This window comes from Procambarus clarkii, chromosome 21 (genome assembly GCF_040958095.1).
Source record: "Procambarus clarkii isolate CNS0578487 chromosome 21, FALCON_Pclarkii_2.0, whole genome shotgun sequence".
Lineage (NCBI taxonomy): Eukaryota > Metazoa > Arthropoda > Malacostraca > Decapoda > Cambaridae > Procambarus > Procambarus clarkii.
The window spans coordinates 42,722,526-42,747,288 of NC_091170.1; the positions used below are offsets into that span (position 1 = coordinate 42,722,526).

Below are 24,763 nucleotides of genomic sequence, written 5' to 3' on the forward strand. Positions count from 1 at the left end.
CCAGAGCTCAACCCCCGCAAGCACAATTAGGTGAGTACAATTAGGTGAGTACACACACACACACACACACATTCAAGGTGTTAGTATGATCAGGTGACTTGACCAGTTGGAAAAATTTCCTGTTTTTGCTCATTACTGATGCTGGGAGGAGTGGTAGAGTCGCCGAGCCTTGGCATGGTCCGAGGTGCCTATATTGTCCACCAGTCTCCCGTGGTTGTGGCCCATGTCCCGTGTCCCAGCCCATGTCCTGTGGTCATGGTCATGTCCTGTGTCCCAGCCCGTGTCCTGTGGTCATGGCCATTTGGCAAGTCTGCAAGAGCGCCGTGTTTTCTGCCATACCTGGCAACACGTCTACGTCAACCAAAGCTACTTCTCATCCTGAGGACGTGTAGACTGTAAACACTGGCCGTGGCCGCCACTCACAGGGACGCCTTCAGGTGGAGCGCGCTCACGCCCAGCGGTCAATACAATCACTGGAGACATTGTTCTTCATTTCTGAACAGCTGTCAGCAATTAGTCTGTACAATTTATATCGAATTAATTCCGATACCTCTTGACATGGATTCATTTTCCGATCAAACTCCCAACACGACCTATGGACAATTCTTACGTGATAACCGTTCGTTCTGGATTGATAACCAGACTCGAGAGGTCCCCGGAGGCTACTTGTTAAGGTCTTCCATAATTACGCGTCGGATATAAAGCCAAAGTTTTAACGTCAACTTCGCTTACGGGCTATTCATGCCCGTGCCACCTTTTGGGTGGCTTAATCTTCATCAATCATCAATCAATCGTCAACTTCGTCTCGCAGCTCACTGAGGGCAGCATGCCACCCCTAGAGTACGGCATAATGATGAAAGGATACCTTGAAAACATGACTAGGTACCAGCAAACTAGACAAGTATTTACAATTAGAAATACATCTGTGCGTTAACAAATCAAGAATGTCTCACCCACAACAGGCCAATGTCTCACCCACAACAGGCCAATGTCTCACCCACAACAGGCCAATGTCTCACCCACAACAGGCCAATGTCTCACCCACAACAGGCCAATGTCTCACCCACAACAGGCCAATGTCTCATCCACAACAGGCCAATGTCTCACCCACAACAGGTCAATGTCTCACCCACAACAGGCCAGTAGGTGAGACATTGTGACTAGATAAAGACAGTGGCTACTTAAAGAGTTGTGCAGTATTTAGCAAATAAAGCCGTATTACAGATAACATTCAAGCACTGCCTGTGTCAAGGATGTGTTGAAGGGAAGTAATATTACCTATTAAACTTAACATTATAATTCACTAACAAGAATTACACAAGACACTGGGAAAGTACTGGTTGCACTACACAACAACACTGTGCTAGACAAAATCTTAGTTCCAATCTGCAGGAACGAATGGACAAACAGCCGAACTTATTAATTATACTAGTAACTCAACTAACCTTTTTCATTATACTTTCATTTTCATATATATATATATATATATATATATATATATATATATATATATATATATATATATATATATATATATATATATAGAGTATATATATATATATACTCTATATATATATATATATATATGTCGTACCTAGTAGCCAGAACTCACTTCTCAGCCTACTATTCAAGGCCCGATTTGCCTAATAAGCCAAGTTTTCCTGAATTAATATATTTACTATAATTTTTTTCTTCTGAAATGATAAAGCAACCCTTTTCTCTATGTATGAGGTCAACTTTTTTTATTGGAGTTAAAATTAACGTAGATATATGACCGAACCTAACCAACCCTACCTAACCTAACCTAACCTATATTTATAGGTAAGGTTGGGTTAGGTAGCCAAAAAAAGCTAGGTTAGGTTAGGTTAGGTAGGTTAGGTAGACGAAAAAACATTAATTCATGAAAACTTGGCTTATTAGGCAAATCGGGCCTTGAATAGTAGGCTGAGAAGTGCGTTCTGGCTATTAGGTACGACATATATATATATAGAGTATATATATATATATACTCTATATATATATATATATATATATATATATATATATATATATATATATATATATATATATATATATATATATATATATATATATATATGTGTGTGTGTGTATGTGTGTGTTATATGTGTATTTTATCTGTGCCATGTTGCAGCATGGCATATGCAATGAGCCGGCGGGAGATGAAGCTGTTGGTGCGGGGAGCCTCACAGGTGGTGCAGGTGGCAGCGGCGGGCGAGAAGGTCAAGCTGAAGTCCGCCATGAGCCAGCTGGCCGTCGTCAGAGCCACTAAAGACCAAGGCGTCTCTATAGCAGTGGACAAGTGAGTTACACATTCTTTGTGATCAATAAGCGTGACAAGTGATGAACAGTGAACAGTAGTGAACAGTGTTGGTGGGAGCAGGGAGTGGTGTGAGCAACTTGCAGTAATATTACGGGTGTCTAAGTTGAATATAAGTGCACATTTTCCCTTGTCCAGGATATTAATCTCTATATTGCTTATAGGTCTATATTTAGCTAGGATGTCTCTCTTAAGATAAATTAGTGGTGATAGTGGTAAGGTTTGTGATGTTGTATATCTTGACTTTAGCAATGCTTTTGATACAGTGCCACATGGAAGACTGATTAAAAAGATAGAGGCTCACGGTTTTGGGGGGTGCCATATGGCACCCCCCAAAACCGTGAGCCTCTATCTTTTTAATCAATCTTCCATGTGGCACTGTATCAAAAGCTTTGATGCAGTCAGATAGTCAAGATACACAAACTTTCGCACTGCAACGGTTCTGAAGGGTGCAGTGCTATAAGTCGTACCTGCAGAGAATATGGGATGGAATGCTCCAGTGTATGTAGGCATTGCCATATGTGGCAACTGTGACAACATGAAAAATACGGCAGTGAGAGAAGAGGGGTGAGAACAAGGCAACATCTGAGAAACCACAAGGTTTATTATGTCCCATGACGTCCATGACGTCAGTAGCAGCGTTGTCCCCTGATTACGTCATTGGTACAAATCCAACTTTCAGTCCACGAAGTACTGTTTTTCTAAATACACGAATGAAAAGGTTATTCATTAAAACGTCATGCCAAGGTTTAATAACCTTGCAGTTTGAAGGTTATCACTTATATTTTTTACCTATTTTCCAACTGGCGGCCATTTTTTTTCACGTAACTTGTGAAGACTGTGTGTCAAATTGTCCAACTTTTGATATCTTCGTCACATCGATAGTACAATATACGATCATAAACTTTTTTTTTTTTTGGGGGGGGGGGAAATTAGGTGGTATATTGACCCAACTTGTATTGCAAATGCAAATAATTGCCCACAGAATATAAACACTTAACCTAACCTCGGTCTAAATATGTTCGAAATTATAGTACATAGTAATACTACTTTGTAATTGAAAAACAAATATATATGTATAATATTTAAAGTGAGGAGTGCGTGTTAAGGGTCAGCCCCAGCTTGAACAACATGACGAGGATAGGGTGACCAGCATGACGAGGATAGGATAACCAGCATGACGAGGATAGGGTGACCAACATAACGAGGATAGGATAACCAGCATAACGAGGATAGGGTGACCAGCATAACGAGGATAGGGTGACCAGCATAACGAGGATAGGGTGACCAGCATAACGAGGATAGGATAACCAGCATAACGAGGATAGGGTGACCAGCATAACGAGGATAGGGTGACCAGCATAACGAGGATAGGGTGAACAAAAGACAAGACCAACAAATCAACTAACACTTCTCATTTTGTACAAAATGGTCCACAACGTACAAAATAAAGGGTGCTATGAACAACTAGCAACTCGCAAATAACAACGTTTTCTATGCGTATATTGGTAAGGTTAAGTGGGGTGGCTTGGATTCGTGCATCACTGCATGCTTTACTGTGTCCGTTGTGGCAGACCAAGAGAACCAGCTGCGTGAGAAGACACGCCAGGGGTCCAGGGTTCGAGTCTCCTAGTGTCCAGATGAATGGACTAGAGTGAGGCAGGTAGTAACACTAAAAAAAAAAAAAAATATATAGATCATGTTGCTTCCCTTCTCCACCCACAGGGACGGGCGTGTGGCAGCGGTGGGTCTAGACCGGGACGTGGAGGCCCAGTTCCCCGGGGCGTCGTGGGGGACGGTGGTGGAGGCGAAGGGGTGCTCCGTGGTCCCTGGCCTCGTCGACGCCCACACACACCCGGTCTGGGCGGGGGACCGCGTCCACGAGTTCGCCATGAAGGTTTGTCACCAGTGAATTAGTGGTTGTTGAGTTGCCATGGAGGAGCCAGGAGATGGTACAGTTGCCATGGAGGAGCCAGGAGATGGTACAGTTGCCATGGAGGAGCCAGGAGATGGTACAGTTGCCATGGAGGAGCCAGGAGATGGCACAGTTGCCATGGAGGAGCCAGGAGATGGTACAGTTGCCATGGAGGAGCCAGGAGATGGTACAGTTGCCATGGAGGAGCCAGGAGATGGTACAGTTGCCATGGAGGAGCCAGGAGATGGTACAGTTGCCATGGAGGAGCCAGGAGATGGTACAGTTGCCATGGAGGAGCCAGGAGATGGTACAGTTACCATGGAGGAGCCAGGAGATGGTACACTTGCCATGGAGGAGTCAGGAGATGGTACAGTTGCCATGGAGGAGCCAGGAGATGGTACAGTTGCCATGGAGGAGCCAGGAGATGGTACAGTTGCCATGGAGGAGCCAGGAGATGGTACAGTTGCCATGGAGGAGCCAGGAGATGGTACAGTTGCCATGGAGGAGCCAGGAGATGGTACAGTTGCCATGGAGGAGCCAGGAGATGGTACAGTTGCCATGGAGGAGCCAGGAGATGGTACAGTTGCCATGGAGGAGCCAGGAGATGGTACAGTTGCCATGGAGGAGCCAGGAGATGGTACAGTTGCCATGGAGGAGCCAGGAGATGGTACAGTTGCCATGGAGGAGCCAGGAGATGGTACAGTTGCCATGGAGGAGCCAGGAGATGGTACAGTTGCCATGGAGGAGTCAGGAGATGGTACAGTTGCCATGGAGGAGCCAGGAGATGGTACAGGTAACTGGCTGCCACCTGCAGGAAAAAGTGAGCCGTGTAATTAAATTTAATGAAGTTTTATGGTATTTAAAGTCGCATGAAGTGCATTTTTTAATAGAATTATCACAGGATGTAGACCTGTGTAATTTCCAAATAATTCACGAATTAAAAAAAACACTAATTGAAATATATAACATTATTTAAATTTTATTTCGTACATAACTTTAATTTGATGATTTTATGTATGTGTTGTATAATGAAAATGTATAATGAAATATTCAGTCCTTCAGTGCATTTAACACAGGTTTTAACCTTTTACCATGACTGCGTGAAGACAACTGATGCCTTCACGAAGACGTATTCCTACCCGCAAAAGTCCGAGGGAACCCGATATTTACGTGAACCGTTTAGTATAAAATTTATTTCGTCCAGAATGTAATATTAATATTTTTCGTAGTTTTAGTTAAGTTTTCTTCAAAGATGCTTTATTCTTGTGTTGTGTGTACGTGTGTGCCACCTGGCCTTCGTTTCTCCACTCACTTCGATTTGATGAGACAATGTACTCTCTTTATTTTATCTCCCTCACTCTCTCTCTCTCTCTCTCTCGCTCTCGCTCTCTCTCTCTCTCTCTCTCTCTCTCTCTCTCTCTCTCTCTCTCTCTCTCTCTCTCTCTCTCTATATATATATATATATATGTATGTCGTACCTAGTAGCCAGAACACACTTCTCGGCCTACTATGCAAGGCCCGATTTGCCTAATAGGCCAAGTGATTTCCTTTATTTTCAATAAATCCTTTCCAATTAGTTTATTTGAATTATTTTTATTATATTATATTAAGAACATAAATTATTGACTTAATTGTGTTAGTTTAGGTTAGATTAAGATAGGTTAGGTTAGGTAGGGTTGGTTAGGTTCGGTCATACATCTACGTTAGTTTTAACTCAAATTTAAAAAAAATTAACTCATACATAATGAAATGGATAGCTTTATCATTTCACAAGGAAAAATATTAAAAAATATATAAATTCAGGAAAACTTGCCTTATTAGGCAAATCAGGGCTTGCATAGTAGGCCGAGTACGACGTTCTGGCTACTAGGTACAACATATATATATATATATATATATATATATATATATATATATATATATATATATATATATATATATATATATGTCGTACCTAATAGCCAGAACTCACTTCTCAGCCTACTATTCAAGGCCCGATTTGCCTAATAAGCCAAGTTTTCCGGAATTAATATATTTACTATAATTTTTTTCTTATGAAATGATAAAGCAACCCTTTTCTCTATGTATGAGGTCAATTTTTTTTTATTGGAGTTAAAATTAACGTAGATATATGACCGAACCTAACCAACCCTACCTAACCTAACCTAACCTATATTTATAGGTAAGGTTAGGTTAGGTAGCCAAAAAAAGCTAGGTTAGGTTAGGTTAGGTAGGTTAGGTAGACGAAAAAACATTAATTCATGAAAACTTGGCTTACTAGGCAAATCGGGCCTTGAATAGTAGGCTGAGAAGTGCGTTCTGGCTATTAGGTACGACATATATATATATATATATATATATGTCGTACCTAGTAGCCAGAACGCACTTCTCAGCCTACTATGCAAGGCCCGATTTGCCTAATAAGCCAAGTTTTCCTGAATTAATATATTTTCTCTAATTTTTTTCTTATGAAATGATAAAGCTACTCATTTCATTATGGATGAGATCAATTTTTTTATTGGAGTTAAAATTAACGTATATATATGACCGAACCTAACCAACCCTACCTAACCTAACCTAACATATCTTTATAGGTTAGGTTAGGTAGCTGAAAAAGTTAGGTTAGGTTAGGTTAAGTAGGTTAGGTAGTCGAAAAACAATTAATTCATGAAAACTTGGCTTATTAGGCAAATTGGGCCTTGCATAGTAGGCAGAGAAGTGCGTTCTGGCTACTAGGTACGACATATATATATATATATATATATATATATATATATATATATATATATATATATATATATATATATATATATATATATATATATATATATATATATATATATATATATATATATATATACATTCTTTAGGCAGTAAGCGTTCCTTTAATCATATTTGGTTAAATATGACCACATTGCGAGCGTTGATGATCTTATAGTGCAAGCTTTCTGTGCTTTTATTTTCTTAGCATCAGTATTAAGAACAATCAAGTTAACAAAATTCATGGTAAAGAAACTGTAGTAATTATTGAAGGATTAATTTTCTACAACGTTTCGTTGAACTCTGGAACATCTTCACGTAAAGAATAAATAGATAAGTGGAATTTTTGGTTTAAATACACATGTGGAAATGTTGAATTTGTAGGGGTGATGTGAGGGGTCAAAATAATATGAGAGCAATCAAACATAGGGTAAGAGGTAAGGGAAATAAGGATAAGAATAGAGGGAAAGGGTCAGTCAAACATTGGGTAAGACATTACATAACGCTCTAGAACTTTCGGTGGGTGGGGAGACCTCGGTAAAGTTATCGTCGTTATTCAATTATATTACTTTCTTTATTATACACCCCATACCCATCCCGTGGGCGGTGGTGTAAGGGGTTACAGAGGCACATAATCGCTTCAGGAACTGAACCCTCTAGTTCGTTTAGCTAAGCAAATAACAATCTTTTGACGCTAGTTACAAAATTATTAATGTTATATATACATGTACACATACTCATACATACATACATGTACATATATATATATATATATATATACGTATACATATATACATACACATATTTAATCACCCACACAAATACACACATCAATAATCTTTTGTGTCACAAGTGAGTCAGCAAAAGGCTCACAACAGTCACTATACAAGGCACTTTACATCTATGGTGAGTCGCACAGTTACTAGTCTTGCTGCACGCCCACCCAACTGGGCGACAGCTTTACAGTCATGTGCATGCATTACCTACAGTAAGCAAATTTTTGATACTTCGCTAAGATTTCGGGCAGCACATCATTGTGAATGAAGTACTTACACATTTCTTGGACACTATTGATGGTGTTATCTCTAAATTCCACGATTTTTTCACATTCCATTATATAATGACGCAAAGTATGCGAATAGTTCTGCTGACATTTAGTCAAATCTACATCAGCAGATGTTACAAATTCCCAGAGGTACTTGTAGCTGAGCCTAAGCCTAGCAGTGGTAACATCTAGAAGTCTACTAACCTTATTGGATGACCCATAGACGTGCGGTACTTCCTGCATAATAGAATGATGATAGATGGAGGAACTGGTGTGAATTTCACTTTGCCTCAAGTGTACGAAATTTTGTTGATGTTCCTGGGACATTATTGCCCTCAGGCTGCTAAAGGCAGTCTAAGTTGGTAATCAATTCCCTCTTTACGAGCAAAAGTCTTGGCCAACTCATCAGTTCTATCATGCGATCTCGTCCAGCCTATGTCCGTCCCGTACCCCAGACCATTCCCCCTGTAAAGGTGGGTGAGGCTAGCTCCAAGCATCTGACCTCAACCATTGGACAAACAGATATTCTCTCTTATAGATTACTGAAGTTTTATTGTAATAATTGTTATTATACTTTGATGCTTTGTTGTGGTACACGGATCTACTGACACACTCTTATAATATATAAATCATAATGGATATAACCGGCACCTCTGGCATTGACCGTCACTCACAGAAAGCTCTCTGATCACCGGATAATTGAAGTCACAATCACGAGTCGTTGTTACCTTTGGACACAGGCATCAATACAATCGTGAATATATTATCGTCATTGTGTCAACGGTTTCCCCAAGTTACGCACGGAATGCGAACATGGGTCAAGCACGAGCCCTAACTGACCTATTGTTGTAAACAGACCCAACACCACTGAGGGATACACATGACTGTTCACTTCTGGTTCCAGTATCATCACTCCAAACATTTTCACTAAACACAACTTTCATTACTGTAAATATTTTTACTAACATCGTCACTGTAATAATCTTAACTACACTAACCATCGTCACTGTGATCATTTCTCAATATATAAGCAAGACTAACAACATCTCTTTCAAGGCGCCTAACAATGCCCAAACAGCGAGGCTCTATAAAGGAACATAAAGTCTCTACACATAACCAGACCCTCACCAGAGATATCCTGCCAAACAACACCAAAATAATCATTACGGCGACAATAGAAGACTGGACATTGATGAGGCATCAATAAAACGAAGCCAACTAACACCAAATTGCACTCTGCCATCTAAGAGAACCCGACTGTGACCTATACTGCCCCAGCCATCATGGAAACATAGGAGACTGGTACTCCGTATTGGGTCTGTTGACTTATAAGTGCAGTGTTTCATCTTCACCTCATCCGTGGCTATATTTATCCGACAGCGCAAAACTTGTAACCATTCGAACTCCACGTTTGATAATGTTGACAAGGTTTAACGAAACGCATCTCTTAGCGTCAGGCCTTAGTAAAATTGTAAAATTAACGTTGAGGAGATTCTTTTCAATTTTTCGAGGGAAGAGAAAAATAAGACAAATAGAAAAGATTTGTGTGTTTAATCTCTCACTTTTTGTCATATTCAATATGCATATTCAATGCTCGAACTTTGAACCAATAATATTGTATATATGTATATATATATATATATATATATATATATATATATATATATATATATATATATATATATATATATATATATATATATATATATATATATATATATATATATAATATAATATAATATAATCGAAAATTATCAATGTTTCTGGTATAGATCAACGTGATATCTGATCAAACCGCAAGTTGGAGGCAAAAAATAATAATTCCAGGTTTTGATGTAGAGGACAGTATACCAAAATCTGTCCTTCGAGTTATCTTGTGTAGTCCACGTATTCTGTGTCCTGTTTATATAGCGTTATCTATTCAGCCATTGTGTTAATTATGAAATGCTCGAACTTTGAACCAACTAAGAGTGGTGATGGGAGAGCACGTCATGCAGCCTCTGGCTTCATTGTGGTGCCGGGTACTGCCTTGCGAACTGCCGGTCTCCACACCTACTCTGCTCTTTATGTCGCGGAAATACGTGGAACGACTCATCTCCTCAGTTATGGCTGTGGTAACTGCATGCTTTGCAGCTACTGGAATGGTTTTACAGACATGTTTACGTGAAATCAGCTGCCCTCTACTGCTGTTTTCATGGAACTACGTAATTGTAAACGGCCTGCCGACCGGCAGCAGGATACTCTCCGATAACTACTGCATTATCTCACCATAGTGTATCAGAGATAACACAAAATACGGTCAAAATCTGTCTCAAATTGTTAAAGCAGGAAGGATGTGATGGAAATTATAATTTATGAACTGTATGGAGGCCTACACAGATTAAATTTGAATCATTACAATATTTGATTTCAAAATGTTTACTCGTCTCTGTAACGTTGGTATTTGGTTATATACGAAACAAGTATCAGCACCACACATCGGAAAGTGATTCGGTTACAAAAGGCTGTTCGTGAGTTTCATCTATATTATAGTACACCATTGCTAGTTATAGCAGTAATTTCTCGAAAAAATCTTAGAAAATTCATATAACTTCAGTGAATTACACGAGATTATTAGCTTTAGAAATACACAATTGACTGTGCGGCATCAACTCTCAGTGGATGAAGGATTTAAACCGGACACTTTACACAGAATTTATCGTTAATCTATAATACGAAAGCAGGAAAAAAATGTGCTTTGGTATTATAGATTAACGATGAATTCGTTATGTGTTCATACACTTCAACGACATTCAGCCAACCTTTGCATGATTTCTCCTTAATAGTCAACCCTTAAAGTTATCCCTTAGCGTGTTTATATATATATATATATATATATATCACACACACATACATATACACACCAGTATACTGTAGCTCCCATGCTCATATCCTCCGGGTAGGCTCTTCCAAGCGGCGGCCTACCACAAAGACACATTCAGCAGTTTTAAGATCTTGCGTATTTAAAATCCGATTTTCTTAAATATATATTAGTGTTAATATTTATCAGAATTCGATGTAAAGTCAGAAGTAGGTCAGGTTAGTTAATTACTTCTGTTGGCAATTATTTGAATGTGCAATACGTGGGAGAAGAATTTACCGAGCTGGGATTCGGTCGGAGAAAGTCAGCGAAGCACTTTCTCCGACATCCGCGAAAACAGCGGATGATTTCCATAGTGGCGTCGCCATAGACACTGATTTTAAAGATTCGCTGACAAACGCCCATTGACGATAAATCAGAGTTTTACCCCGAAGAGGAATGTATTTATTCATGCTGTTTTGATGTTCTAAATTTGTGTTATTGTTTTCCAAAGTGTTTATAATAGGAATGTTGTTTTTTTCTGTCGTGGAGATTAAGCTTGTGGTGAAATCCTGCCAGTGAGTGTTGTAAATCCAAAGTGCTCAGTTTTGTATTCTGAAGAGTTCAGTGCTTCGTTGTGCTTCAAAGAGTCCTTTGTAAAGTGTTTACCTGCTGGATTAACGAGCATTTGGCTTTTATTTATGAAGACGGGCTGCCCATGTTGGTCCAGTAGATATGTTCGAAGCTTTGCTTAAATTAAACTGATTCACTCTCAATGTTCAACGTTCATCACTAAAAATGCTTCACCTGCATGCTGTAAACTATCAAAACAAAGGGCTATAAGTATTTGACTTGGAGAGGGGGGACCTGCTGCCTGGGTAACAGCTTCTCCCCCAAATCAACCTACCGTGGCTTTGCGCCCTGGTGAGGCCACTCCAGACCGACAACCAGAGCGCAACTCCATAGTCTCCTGAGATTGATAGATGCCTACTACTCTATATTGTTAACGTATAAATCAAATGCTGAACACAAAAACTCTGCATAACTCAGTTTTTGGACTTACAGTCCATCTAGTCTTATTCGAGGCGAAACGTACTTCGTTCACCTTCACCTGTAGTGTAAACACTCCCTAAATCAACGTAACCAAAACACCTTACCTAGCCCAGACCTAACTATACACAAGTTCACAATATATAATAATGCACAAAGTAATAATATTAACGTGATGTATCAATGTGCTTGGGAGTACCTAGTGTACAGGTTCGCATCCTCTTCATCCCTCCTGATTTTCTCATATAATATTAATTTATATTTCACATTGTTTTTGTTTTATTATACTGTATGGAAGACCCATCCTGTCAATTGGTTGTCTGTTGAATAAGTACAAAAATGCACTAACTTGGTACATACAAAATCAGTATTTGAATTACTGCTTGGGGCTGGAGGATGAGTTGAGTAAATACTGTAGTAATAACATGCAAGGGTTAACCAGAGGAAGGTAATCGGGTCACAGATGCTCAAAACATTTTTCAGCCTTGAAGTCATAATCTATGTTTAAGAATAAAAGGAAATTTTACGTCAGGCTGCGAGCACCAGCCTGACGTATGAATCACAACCATACAGGAGGCCTGGTCAGAGACCGGGCCGCGGGGTCGTTGAACCCCGGAGGGAGGGGGAGGGAATTGTCAGGGGAAAGCACCAAGCCATTACGATTATTTAGCACTTGGAAGGGGTCAAGATAAGGATTTGGGATGGGACGGGGGTGTAGGGAAACTGTCTCGTGGGATTTATTTATTTAGCAATTTATATTACTTACTTCTAATTTATAATTTATATTTAATTTATATAGTAATTTATTTCTTACGTTAATTTATGTTTCGATAGCAGACTGTATGAATTTAAAGTGGATTGTATCATGTTAATTTCCCACAATTCGTTTCCTACACAAACTGGGGGTCATATTATATGTATATTGTCAACCAATCGAAATTATCGACTGGTAGACATTCACTACAATGTAACTAGGTGTTGAAACAACAACTACAAATGATTAATTAATACATGGGAAGCCTTATCTGATAAGAAGCCTTCAGCATTTTGTTATTGTAGCGAGTGGGTAGCCAGCCAGTAACGTAGTCTCCCTCTTTGAGTGATTCCATATTAATGACTTCACTTCTCAATTCACCTGCCAATGAGATTTCACAGTAATATTTGCTGCACATGAATTATTCTGTTAACATGAATATTATAATATTCTGAAATAAAGGGTTGAATTATTGCTCACCCTTGGGCTTGTTGTTTATATATGGCATAATTATAACAGTAAATATACACAATGAATAGATTTCTATAAATCATTTAGTATACTGGAAGGATACAATGCTTGTCCCTGGTAATGACGGTGTCAGTTTCTGCTGGCTAACTCTTCGACAATAACTTGTTTGGTACAAATAATCGAAATGGCAACACGAGACGTTTGAACTGTCCAGGTTAGAATGGCCACTCTCCCTCTTTCTCACTCCCGCGTTGCCGCATCTCCAGCTGCGTTTTATCAAGAAGTGGAAAGAGAGTTTTATATTTAATATATTTTAGTACTGATAATTAAGATGGTTCACGGGAAATGTTTTTATGACGTTCACAGTTCAGAGACTGATGTTTAAGAAGAATTCCCAATATTATTAGCTGGTGAATTTATGGGTTACATGGCAATGATTCCCCGTTTTCTTCTGGGGAAAATTCCACTGGAGCCTCGTTTTCTATGATTAATTAAAGCACTGTTTCTAGGAGTTGATTTGTAAGTACAAAACAGCAGCAATATTAACTGCATATTGTATTGAAAGTTAGTAAATGGTGTCAGTTTTTTTCCGACAGGGGGGAAGGAATGGTCCCTTCATTCAATCCCAACCACTTGGATGGTAGGGATTGAACGCCGACCTACATGAAGCGAGACCGTCGCTCTACCGTCCAGCTCAAGTGGTTGGGTGTTAAACCCCGGAATTAACACTTAAGGTCGCCTTCCATAATAGGAAGTCCTGTATCGCAGTGGTCTACATCCTCGGTTCATCACCGAGGATCCCGAGTTATATCCACGGTCATGTCATAGAGACGGTTGGGCACATTTTCTGATGCCTCTTGTTTTTTTTATCTAGCAGTAAACAGGTCCCCGGAGTTGGCAACTGTTGTGGGGTTGCATCCCGGGGAAGATCAATGGTTGGCCCAAAGGAACTTTTGTGATCATTATTGCAGGCTTCGTTTCCCAGACAATGGGAAACCATTAAACAAACCCACTACCTGGGGAAGGGTTGTGAATGTTGGGTGATGGGGGGAAGGGGTTCAAGAGCCTCTTTCCCGGTAATTCATGCATGTACCTATGAACAAATCCACAAGGGCCGTGACGAGGATTCGAACCTGCGTCCGGGAGCACCCCAGACACTGCCTTAATCGACTGAGCTACGACAGGGTTAGTGTGATCTCTGTGTGTGATGCATGTACGTGTTGCTAATTTATGTATTTATTTTCGTGATGTGATATCAGTTGGCCGGCGCCAGCTACATGGAGGTTCACTCAGCAGGCGGCGGCATCAACTTCACGGTGGAGCACACCCGAGCCGCCTCCGAGGACCAGCTCCTGCAGCTCCTCCTGCCTCGCCTCCACCGCATGACCCGCGCAGGTAACCTTGCGCAGCCAGGCACAGCCCGCCGGCTACGTGTTCATTAGTGCATTGTTCCTTGTGAAACTAACGAAATTCTCGTTAGTGCAACAACTCACGAACTGATTAAATTCAATATTTTGTTAGAAAGTCGAAAAGTCAGCATTGGCTGCGTCTGTGCTAGTTCTGTCCTTGAAGCCCCGGATAACATAACGGAAACTGAAAAATGGATCTCAGTTGGGTGTCTTGGGGGGGGGGGGTAGAGGAGGGAGGGGGCAGTAAACTAGTTTACTTGTAAAAGATTTAACCTAACAATAATATACATCTGGTGCAATTTATTATATAGTTCCCTAAAGTAGCAGTAGCTAACATATAATGCAATCTTCAAATTATAGATATTAATTCAAGTTTAAGTTATCATATTTTGATTTGGTCATTTTGTCGTAATTTTCAAGACAACTGATTTATCTGTTAATAATAAAATAGTGTAATTTTCATTGTTGCTTTGTGATCTTAAGATAATAACCGTAAATCGCTGCAAGAATTATTCACGCGCGATTCTTTTCTTGCTTTATTACTGCCTCTGAACTTAGATATCATGCTCATAACTTATGTTGCCTGTCAACATGCAGTATATTGTAACAGCTGACATGTAAGACGTGATTGTGTTGGCTTGTCGAGTGACTCATTACTACTCTCGTGACTGCTTAGGTCGAGATATTTTTTTTGCAGAAAGCAATAGTGTATTAAATACTTGTTGTATATTCATCTGATGGCACTAACTGCCCATTACCTTCTCGGATACAGAGTGCAACAAAATGCTGCTGGTAATTATGTTGCATGTGTCTATATTTGACAAAGTGGCGGTGGCTATCCTATGCTTCGTAAGCGTTATGATTTTACCTCCACATTGTACAGCTTCACAAAACGAAAACAGTAAAGCAGTAGTTACCGGAGTGTATAAGATAGACTGTCCTGGTCATGACTCTAGTGACCCGGTTACCTTCTCGTGAATAGTGATATAAGCTCAGTACCTCCTGCAGGTACGACTCTGGTGGAGTGCAAAAGCGGCTACGGCCTCGATGTGGAAACTGAACTGAAGATGCTTCGAGTGCTGGAGAAGGCTCGCCCGCTGGCCAACCTCACCATCTCCTCCTCGTTCTGCGGAGCTCACTCCGTGCCCAAGTATGGCGTGAACTTCGCACTGACTGCGAGTCTCATGGTTTCATATTGTCACTGATCATAACTATGTAAAGTATACGTTGATAACTAAGAAATATAAAAAAAAATGTAATCTTAAGAAATGACACTAATTCCAGGGAGCTGACGGCAGAGGAAGCAACACGCCGGGTGGTAGAGGACCAGTTGCCGGCTGTCAAGGCAGCCATGGACGCTGGCGAGGTAATGTCTACTTATCTTTGGGAAAAATGGCTCAGGTTTGTACGTTTTTAGTATATACTGTTGTTGGTTAGGTTAAGTCAGCAACTGGATGTAAGTGACGTGTTCTGTCTTAGCCTCGTGGATAGTAAAATATATTTACATGTAAGCTGGATGTTGAAAGTTGGATGACTGTTTGACATGAAGTGCTTTGGCCATGTTTAATTTTCTATTATTAGTTCTATGTCGGTTAGTTTGGTGTTGCTGGTCAGATGATGGTTTGGCTGTGCATAGAAATTATGTCATCCTTGTTCTTAGTGCATTGTTATGCATCTTGAAAGAGATGTTGTCGTCTTACCTATATATTGATATCGTTTGGTTGACAATCCCCAAGTGGACATGTTAAGGAATAAATAACATTTGTCTCTTTCAAGTCGTTTCGTTTAGCGTCGGGAGAGCTCTACATGAGCAGGTTGGCGGTTTTCTTTCTCTTGTAGTATATGGTGAGCTCTGTCTTAATTCTGGTTAGTGTCGGAAGCCGTCACTTTTCTACCTATTGTCTTATTAACACTTTTTTCTCCGCTTTGCGGACCGTTTAAAATAAGTTCTTGTAGAACACTTAATATGTGTAACACATTCTGCAGTGTTGAGCTCGCCATCATAACCATTAGTGTAACCTCAGTTGAAACCTGCCTTACTCAGATGAAGTTGTTTGAAATGGTGCTATCAACGTAGACGTCTACAAAACATGGCTTGAACTGGTCAGAGCACTCACACTGTTGTTGTTTTAGACTCAACTACTCAGAACAAGAAGTTTCAGTAGCACGGGCTATGGTGAGCCCGTAGTGAAGCACTCATATTCCTATATTCCCTAATTTCTACATTCCCTAATTCCTATATTCGACACAAGCCTTACGTGTATGAATACACTCTGGCTGCCTGTCCCCCGACACAATACATTATTATTATTATTATTATTATTATTATTATTATTATTATTATTATTATTATTATTATTATTATTATTTATTATTATTATTATTATTATTATTATTATTATTATTATTATTATTAATTAATTAATTAATTAAGGGAACATCGGACCGACATCAGTTTCCCCTTCAGTTGCAGGTTGATAGCATCGACGTTTTCTGTGAGCAGGGAGTGTTCAACGTGGACCAGTCAAGACGCATTTTAGAAGCTGGGCAGAAGGAGGGACTTATGATAAACTTCCATGCAGACGAACTCCATCCTTTGAAGGGCGCAGAGGTATGAATAATATTTATTTTTTCTTCAGAACCAAGTATACAATACTTTGGGTTTTATTATTATTATTATTATACAATTCGCTCTTACAGATGGGAGCATCTCTGGGCGCGGAAGCCATAAGCCACCTGGAGGAAATATCTAAAGAAGGTATAGCAGCCATGGCCACGGCTGGCACCGTGGGCGTCCTGCTCCCCACCACCGCCCACATACTCAGACTCAAGCCTCCACCCGCGCGTGCTATGATAGACGGTGGCGTCCCGGTCGCCCTCGGCACAGACTTCAACCCAAACGCTTTCTGCTTATCCATGGTCAGTAACTCCAGGAATCCTCTTGAGTTAATTGATTATGCAGCCCATTCCCACTATTTAAGTGGTAATGGACCCAATACCCATCATGTAAGTAGCACTAGACCCCATATCCTTTTTGTAAGTGGTAGTGGACCCCATACCCATCTTATGAGTGGTAGTGGACCCTATACCCCATCTTATGAGTAGCAGTGGACCCTATACCCATCTTATGAGTGGTAGTGGACCCTATACCCCATCTTATGAGTGGAAGTAGACCCATACCCATCTTATGAGTGGTAGTAGACCCATTACCTATCTTATGAGTGGTAGTGGACCCTATACCCCATCTTATGAGTGGTAGTAGACCCTATACCCCATCTTATGAGTGGTAGTTGACCCATACCCATTATATGAGTGGTAGTGGACCCATACCCATCTTATGAGTGGTAGTAGACCCATACCCATCTTATGAGTGGTAGTGGACCCATACCCATCTTATGAGTGATAGTGGACCCATACCCCCCTTATGAGTGGAAGTAGACCCATACCCATCTTATGAGTGGAAGTAGACCCATACCCATCTTATGAGTGGTAGTTTACCCCCATACTCTGTATGTGAGCAGTAGTAGACCCCATGGACATCCTGTGATCAGTAGTGGCAAAGTTTCAGAGGCTCGACACGAGCTCAGAATCTGATTTCCAAAATTAGTTTAACTTTCCAAGTTATATTATTGATCTAGTTACAACGTTTGTTGACATAGACGTTAACGGCCTATATACAGTTTATTAAACTAACATAATTGTTAATCCAGGAGGACCTTATCTAACAGGTGAAAATCTTAATTAAAGTAATGTATTCTGTGGGTATCCTGTGCGCGAGCAGGAGAAAGGTTTCAGCATCACATAATTTCAAGCATTGGACTACAATGATCTTTAAGCTAGGCAATTTACATTTGTAGTAAAATAAGTCGTATTTTCTATTACAAGAACTTTGCAAGTATTTTATTAAAGTCATGTACTACCCGAAACCTTAGCCAAGTATTGAAGGCTTGCCAAGTGTAGTTAGTAGGTGACTGTGGTGTCCACCACCCCCCCCCCCTCAACACAGGACAGCTGTAGGCTGCGTGACAAGCAGAGATTCTTGATAACGTGAGGGTCAATACATGGATCAGTCTCAAGAGAAAAGCCGTGACAGGAAACTTTTTATTGAATACTTCCTTTAAAAAAATCATTATGATACCAGAACATACAAGAAAATAAAATTGCATTAAACTACCTCTGTAGTCAAACTTAACTAGTCTGTTGGCCAGCTCCTATTTTTACCAACCCAAACTTACTAATATATATATATATATATATATATATATATATATATATATATATATATATATATATATATATATATATATATATATAATATAACCTTTGCTTCAAACAATCCAGCGATGAAAACGTTAATCCCAGTTAAGGAAACCTTCCTTATTTACAGAGATTTACAAAGGTCATTTTACATTATCTAGAAAGGCAAAGAGTAAAGGAAGGTTCGATTGAAATATGCAAATAAATGAAAAGTTAACTCATGGAGAATATTAATGATTATTAATTATATTCATATTAATTAATAAAATTTAACTAAATATCATTATCCAATTGAACAGTTGACACAAATTGCATAAATATAAATATATAAAATAATTTGATAAATATGGGTATGGGGTGCATAATAAAGAAATTGAAAAAATACTGAATTGGATGTAGGCTTATAGATTTACAGAACAGAGTTTCGGGTAACATAATACACGTGGAGTCGCTGGATGCAAGTGTGTATGATATATATATATATATATATATATATATATATATATATATATATATATATATATATATATATATATATATATATATATATATAACTTTAAGATTAATTAAATCATATATTGCAAAGAGAAGAAAGGGTAATGTGGTGTGTTGTGTGTAGCCGGTGGTGATGCACATGGCCTGTGTCATACTGAGGATGACGCTGAAGGAGGCGCTCATCGCCGCCACCCTGCACGCCGCCCACGCTCTCCGTAAAGCCCATTCTCACGGCTCCATAGAACCCGGCAAGATGGCTGACCTCGTCATCGTGGACGCTCCCAGGTATGTCCGGATTATTATGCTCTGAGGAGGAGACGCCTTGTGGTATGTCTTATACTGTACGCTAACCTTTGTTAAAGTCTTGTTTCGGGTCTCGTATGGAGACAGACTTGTACAGGGGACATACAGCCTTCGTTGTATTGTGTGCTGCGCGCGCGTGAGTATGTTGGTGTGTACTCGCCTAAATGTGCCTCAGGGTTGACCTTCAGTTCCTGGGATCAGCCTTTCACAGTCGTATATCATCAGTTTTAGCGACTCGCTCTTATCATTTGTCTATTTACCAAAGGAACTATTTTAGAGCTTGCCTCATTTATTTCCTCTTCCAGATCATTGTACAAGTTTGCACCTCTCACGCCGCATGCATGTTTACTGCTCTCCTCGCAAGTCACATGTGTGCTTTTAGAGTGGAACTGCTCAAGCTGAGGCCTGCATCTACAGCTTACCGCTCCTGTAATGCACTAGCTAGATTCTCGTGCTTATCATTTTTCTATATATGTGCATAAAATTTGTTTCAACTGCACCTCTCCACTGGCCGACTCTATTCCATCTCTACTCTTGTACTACATAAATGTGTCTTGACCTCTACTGAAATTACAGATAATGGCTCCAAAGAGTCTCCACTTACGGGCTCACCATAGCACGTGCTACTGGAACTTATCGTTCTGAGTAGCGAATCTTAAACAACAACAACTCTACTGAACACAACTCGGGACCCACAATGGTAGCACTAACTAAAGACTCCCGCCATTCACACTTCTCAATTTTACAATAAACACTAAATGGAACTAAGTAAAAAGAATAGTGACCATTAGCTGGAGTAATCACAGATGTTTCTGAATATGGCCTTTAGACTTGTGCATTTCTGTGAATTTACTTGAATTTCTGTTTGTGTTTCTAATAGTTTGGCTGCATGCAGAGGATGCATAATCATATATTGCTCTCGTGTTGATTGTTTGCAGGGGCCTGAAATATCCTTGTGTAGATTCATGAAGGCTATCTGGACGTTCGCAGACTTTACATATGTCGCTATTATTCTACTAATGGATGCGCGCGATAACAGATTTAGAGTTATATCTACTCCCACATTAGACTCCCTCACCACTTGAGGAGTCTTACGTTCCTCATGTGCTGCTCTTGGGCTCTTCTCGCTTCTCTCCCGTTTATCATACCTTACTGTTGTTAAATTCAGTAGCTATTTCTCAGATCATTTGTGGAGTTGAATAAATTTAATGTGTGAGTTTTCATTACACTCAGCTATGTAATCACCTACATATGCTTGTAGGGCGAGCATCAGTTCCTGAACACTCTACCTCTCAGTCACTTATGAATCTATGTATTACAATGCTTACCTATCATCTTGATACTTTTCATACCGGCTCTTGAAACTATGTATGGAGTTAACTTCCACAACCTTCTCTTCTAGGACATTTCACATGCCCACTACTCATACACTGAAGAGCTAAATTCACACATCCCTGTGGCTCACCCGAGCAGTTGTCGTCAGCGCTCTCCACCTCCCCACGCTGAAATGCGTGTCCTTCTCTACTGTCTCAGCGCCTCTAAGAATCTTATATGCTGTATTTACATTGCTTCTTTTCCATCTCTTCAGCATAGGGAAGTCGAGATTCCTCAGTGTTAAACCCTGTAAGCTCACAGACCCGTTATGTAGCAGTTGTTGTTGTTTTAGATTCAGCTACTCACAACAAGAAGTTCCAGTAGCACGGGCTATGGTGAGCCCGTAATATGTGGCAGACATCTGGATGTATGTGTATACGGGGAAGTGAGGTGCAGCTCTTGGGCCACTGTACTTGAAGTATTAAGTACCTGGAGGGAGTGTGTGCATGTGTATATAAGTAAAAGGGAATGTGGGGGGGGGGGTGCGTGTAAATAAAGGGAAGTGCAATTTGGATGTATACTAATAATTCCATGAATCTGTATGCACTACTCAATTTAATAAATCACACAACTTACATTGCATAAGATTTAGAGAAGTAAATAAATAACTTTCTACTTGCAACGTGAGTATGGTGGCAACATCCATCTAACAATCCGGTTGCAATTGCTGCCTGCTCTCAGATCCATGAATGAGACATCCAGTTCAATCATATATATCAAGGAATAAATAGTTATAATAAATTATTTCATATTGCTTAATGACACAATCATAAAACTGGAATAGCATTTTATTAGTTTTGATTGCTATCAAATTTATGCTTTATCTGTAAATTATATTTTAATTATGATTGATTTTGGCTGTAATATTGGCATGTGGCACAGTTCAGCTTTAAGGGTTACAGACTTGACCATTTCTCTGACCTTTCAGATGGGAGCACCTGGTGTACCAGCTGGGCGGCACTGATCACATTATCTCCCACGTCATCAAGGCTGGCACTGTAGTGCACACCAAGAGCACTGACACTCACTCCACCAGACACTGACCCTCACTCCACCAGACACTGACCCTCACTCCACCAGACACTGACCCTCACTCCACCAGACACTGACCCTCACTCCACCAGACACTGACCCTCACTCCACCAGACACTGACACTCACTCCACCAGACACTGACCCTCACTCCACCAGACACTGACCCTCACTCCACCAGACACTGACCCTCACTCCACCAGACACTGACCCTCACTCCACCAGACACTGACACTCACTCCACCAGACACTGACACTCACTCCACCAGACACTGACCCTCACTCCACCAGACACTGACCCTCACTCCACCAGACACTGACCCTCACTCCACCAGACACTGACCCTCACTCCACCAGACACTGACACTCACTCCACCAGACACTGACACTCACTCCACCAGACACTGACCCTCACTCCACCAGACACTGACCCTCACTCCACCAGACACTGACCCTCACTCCACCAGACACTGACACTCACTCCACCAGACACTGACCCTCACTCCACCAGACACTGACCCTCACTCCACCAGACACTGACCCTCACTCCACCAGACACTGACCCTCACTCCACCAGGCACTGACCCTCACTCCACCAGACACTGACCCTCCTGACCTGTTGGAGAATGTTGTACAGGACGAGAGGTGCTGCACAATAAAGTGTCTTCTTGGAAGAAATTTTAAAACAAAGTTAATGTAGTTTTTTTAGATTTCCTTGGGGGTGCTCTGCCAAACATGGTGCTTGCTTACCAGCAAATAGCTGTTCCCAGCACCCATACCCTTCCTACTACTGTTAAAAAATCCCTAGTCACCACAGAACGTATATTAATGTTTATATACAATCATTTAATACTTTTAGAATGAAGTATTTACTATTTGTGTCTGCAGAATCGAGCTATTAGCTCTTGGACCCCGCCTTTCTAACCAATATGTTTTTCCTCTATTATATCTACTAAATATATTTCTCACACACACACACACACACACACACACACACACACACACACACACACACACACACACACACACGCACACGCACACGCACACGCACACACACACACACACACAGAACGGCGTTCAGGAACCTGTGTAAGGAATCATTCAGAATCTTGTACACCACATATGTAAGACCAATCCTGGAGTATGCGGCCCCAGCATGGAGCCCGTACCTTGTCAAGCACAAGACGAAGCTGGAAAAAGTCCAAAGGTATGCTACTAGACTAGTCCCAGAACTAAGAGGCATGAGTTATGAGGAAAGGCTGCGGGAAATGCACCTCACGACACTGGAAGACAGAAGAGTAAGAGGGGACATGATCACAACCTACAAAATCCTCAGGGGAATCGACCGGGTAAACAAGGATGAACTATTCAACACTGGTGGGACGCGAACAAGGGGACACAGGTGGAAGCTGAGTACCCAAATGAGCCACAGAGACGTTAGAAAGAACTTTTTCAGTGTCAGAGTAGTTAGTAAATGGAATGCATTAGGAAGTGATGTGGTGGAGGCTGACTCCATACACAGTTTCAAATGTAGATATGATAGAGCCCAATAGGCTCAGGAATCTGTACACCAGTTGATTGACGGTTGAGAGGCGGGACCAAAGAGCCAGAGCTCAACCCCCGCAAGCACAATTAGGTGAGTACAATTAGGTGAGTACACACATACACACACACACACACATACACACATGAAATAGTTTTGTGACACACCACCAACATGGGTTCAGAGATGGTAAATTGTGCCTCACAGGTTTAATAGAGCTCTATGACTAAGCATCAAAAACTAGGCAAGAAAGAGAAGAGAGGGCAGACTGCATTTTCTTGGACTGTCAGAAAGATTTTGACACAGTACCCCATAAAAGGCTGTTGCAGAAGTTGGAGCAACACACAGGAGTAAAAGGTAAGGTGCTCCAGTTGATAAGGGAGTATCTAAGCAACAGGAAACAACGAGTAACTAAAAAGACTAACTAAACAGCGAGTAACTTTACGGGCTCACCATAGCCCGTGCTACATGGACACTTCGTTCTCAGTAGCTAAATCTGAAGCAACAACAACAACAGCGAGTAACTGTGAGCGGGGAGACATCAGAGTGGCGAGATGTCACCAGTGGAGTCCCACAGGGCTCTGTACTTGGACCCATCCTGTTTCTAATATATGTAAACGATCTTACAGAGGGTATAGACTCATTCCTCTCAATGTTTGCTGATGATGCAAAAATTATGAGAAGAATCAAGACAGATGAAGATAGACAGAGACTACAGGATGACCTGGACAAACTGGAGGAATGGTCTAGAAAATGGCTACTAAAGTTCAACTCAGGAAAGTGTAAAGTAATGAAATTAGGCGAAGGGAACAGAAGGATAAACGCAAGGTACCATCTGGGAGGTGAAATCCTGCAAGAGTCAAATAGAGAGAAAGATCTGGGGGTTGATATCACACCGAACCTCTCCCAGAGGTTCACATCAAAAGGATATCATCAGCGGCATATGCTAGGTTGGCCAACATAAGAACTGCCTTTAGAAACTTGTGTAAGGAATCGAATCTCAAAGCTTTCTAAATGTACTCACTAGAAAAAAGACGAGAGAGATATCAAATAATATACACTTGGAAAATAATGGAGGGACAGGTCCCAAATCTACACAGTAAAATAACAACGTACAGGAGTGAACGATATGGAAGAAAGTGCAGAATAGAACCAGTGAAAAGCAGAGGTGCCATAGGC

At 40.6% G+C, this 24,763-nt stretch overlaps 1 protein-coding gene across 1 annotated transcript in view; it reads left to right on the forward strand.

Moving 5' to 3' along the window:
* LOC123760578 (probable imidazolonepropionase) overlaps window positions 1-22,731 on the forward strand; it is a 34,814-nt gene extending 12,083 nt beyond the window's left edge. The window contains exons 2-10 of the mRNA XM_045746270.2: window positions 2,153-2,320; window positions 4,064-4,235; window positions 14,432-14,567; window positions 15,590-15,731; window positions 15,866-15,947; window positions 17,049-17,192; window positions 17,282-17,500; window positions 19,458-19,618; window positions 21,939-22,731. Of these exons, the coding sequence (XP_045602226.2) occupies window positions 2,154-2,320; window positions 4,064-4,235; window positions 14,432-14,567; window positions 15,590-15,731; window positions 15,866-15,947; window positions 17,049-17,192; window positions 17,282-17,500; window positions 19,458-19,618; window positions 21,939-22,053 (1,338 nt within the window). The 5' untranslated portion in view covers window position 2,153 and the 3' untranslated portion in view covers window positions 22,054-22,731. The remainder of the gene's footprint in view (window positions 1-2,152; window positions 2,321-4,063; window positions 4,236-14,431; window positions 14,568-15,589; window positions 15,732-15,865; window positions 15,948-17,048; window positions 17,193-17,281; window positions 17,501-19,457; window positions 19,619-21,938) is intronic.
* The last annotated feature ends 2,032 nt before the right edge of the window (window positions 22,732-24,763 follow it).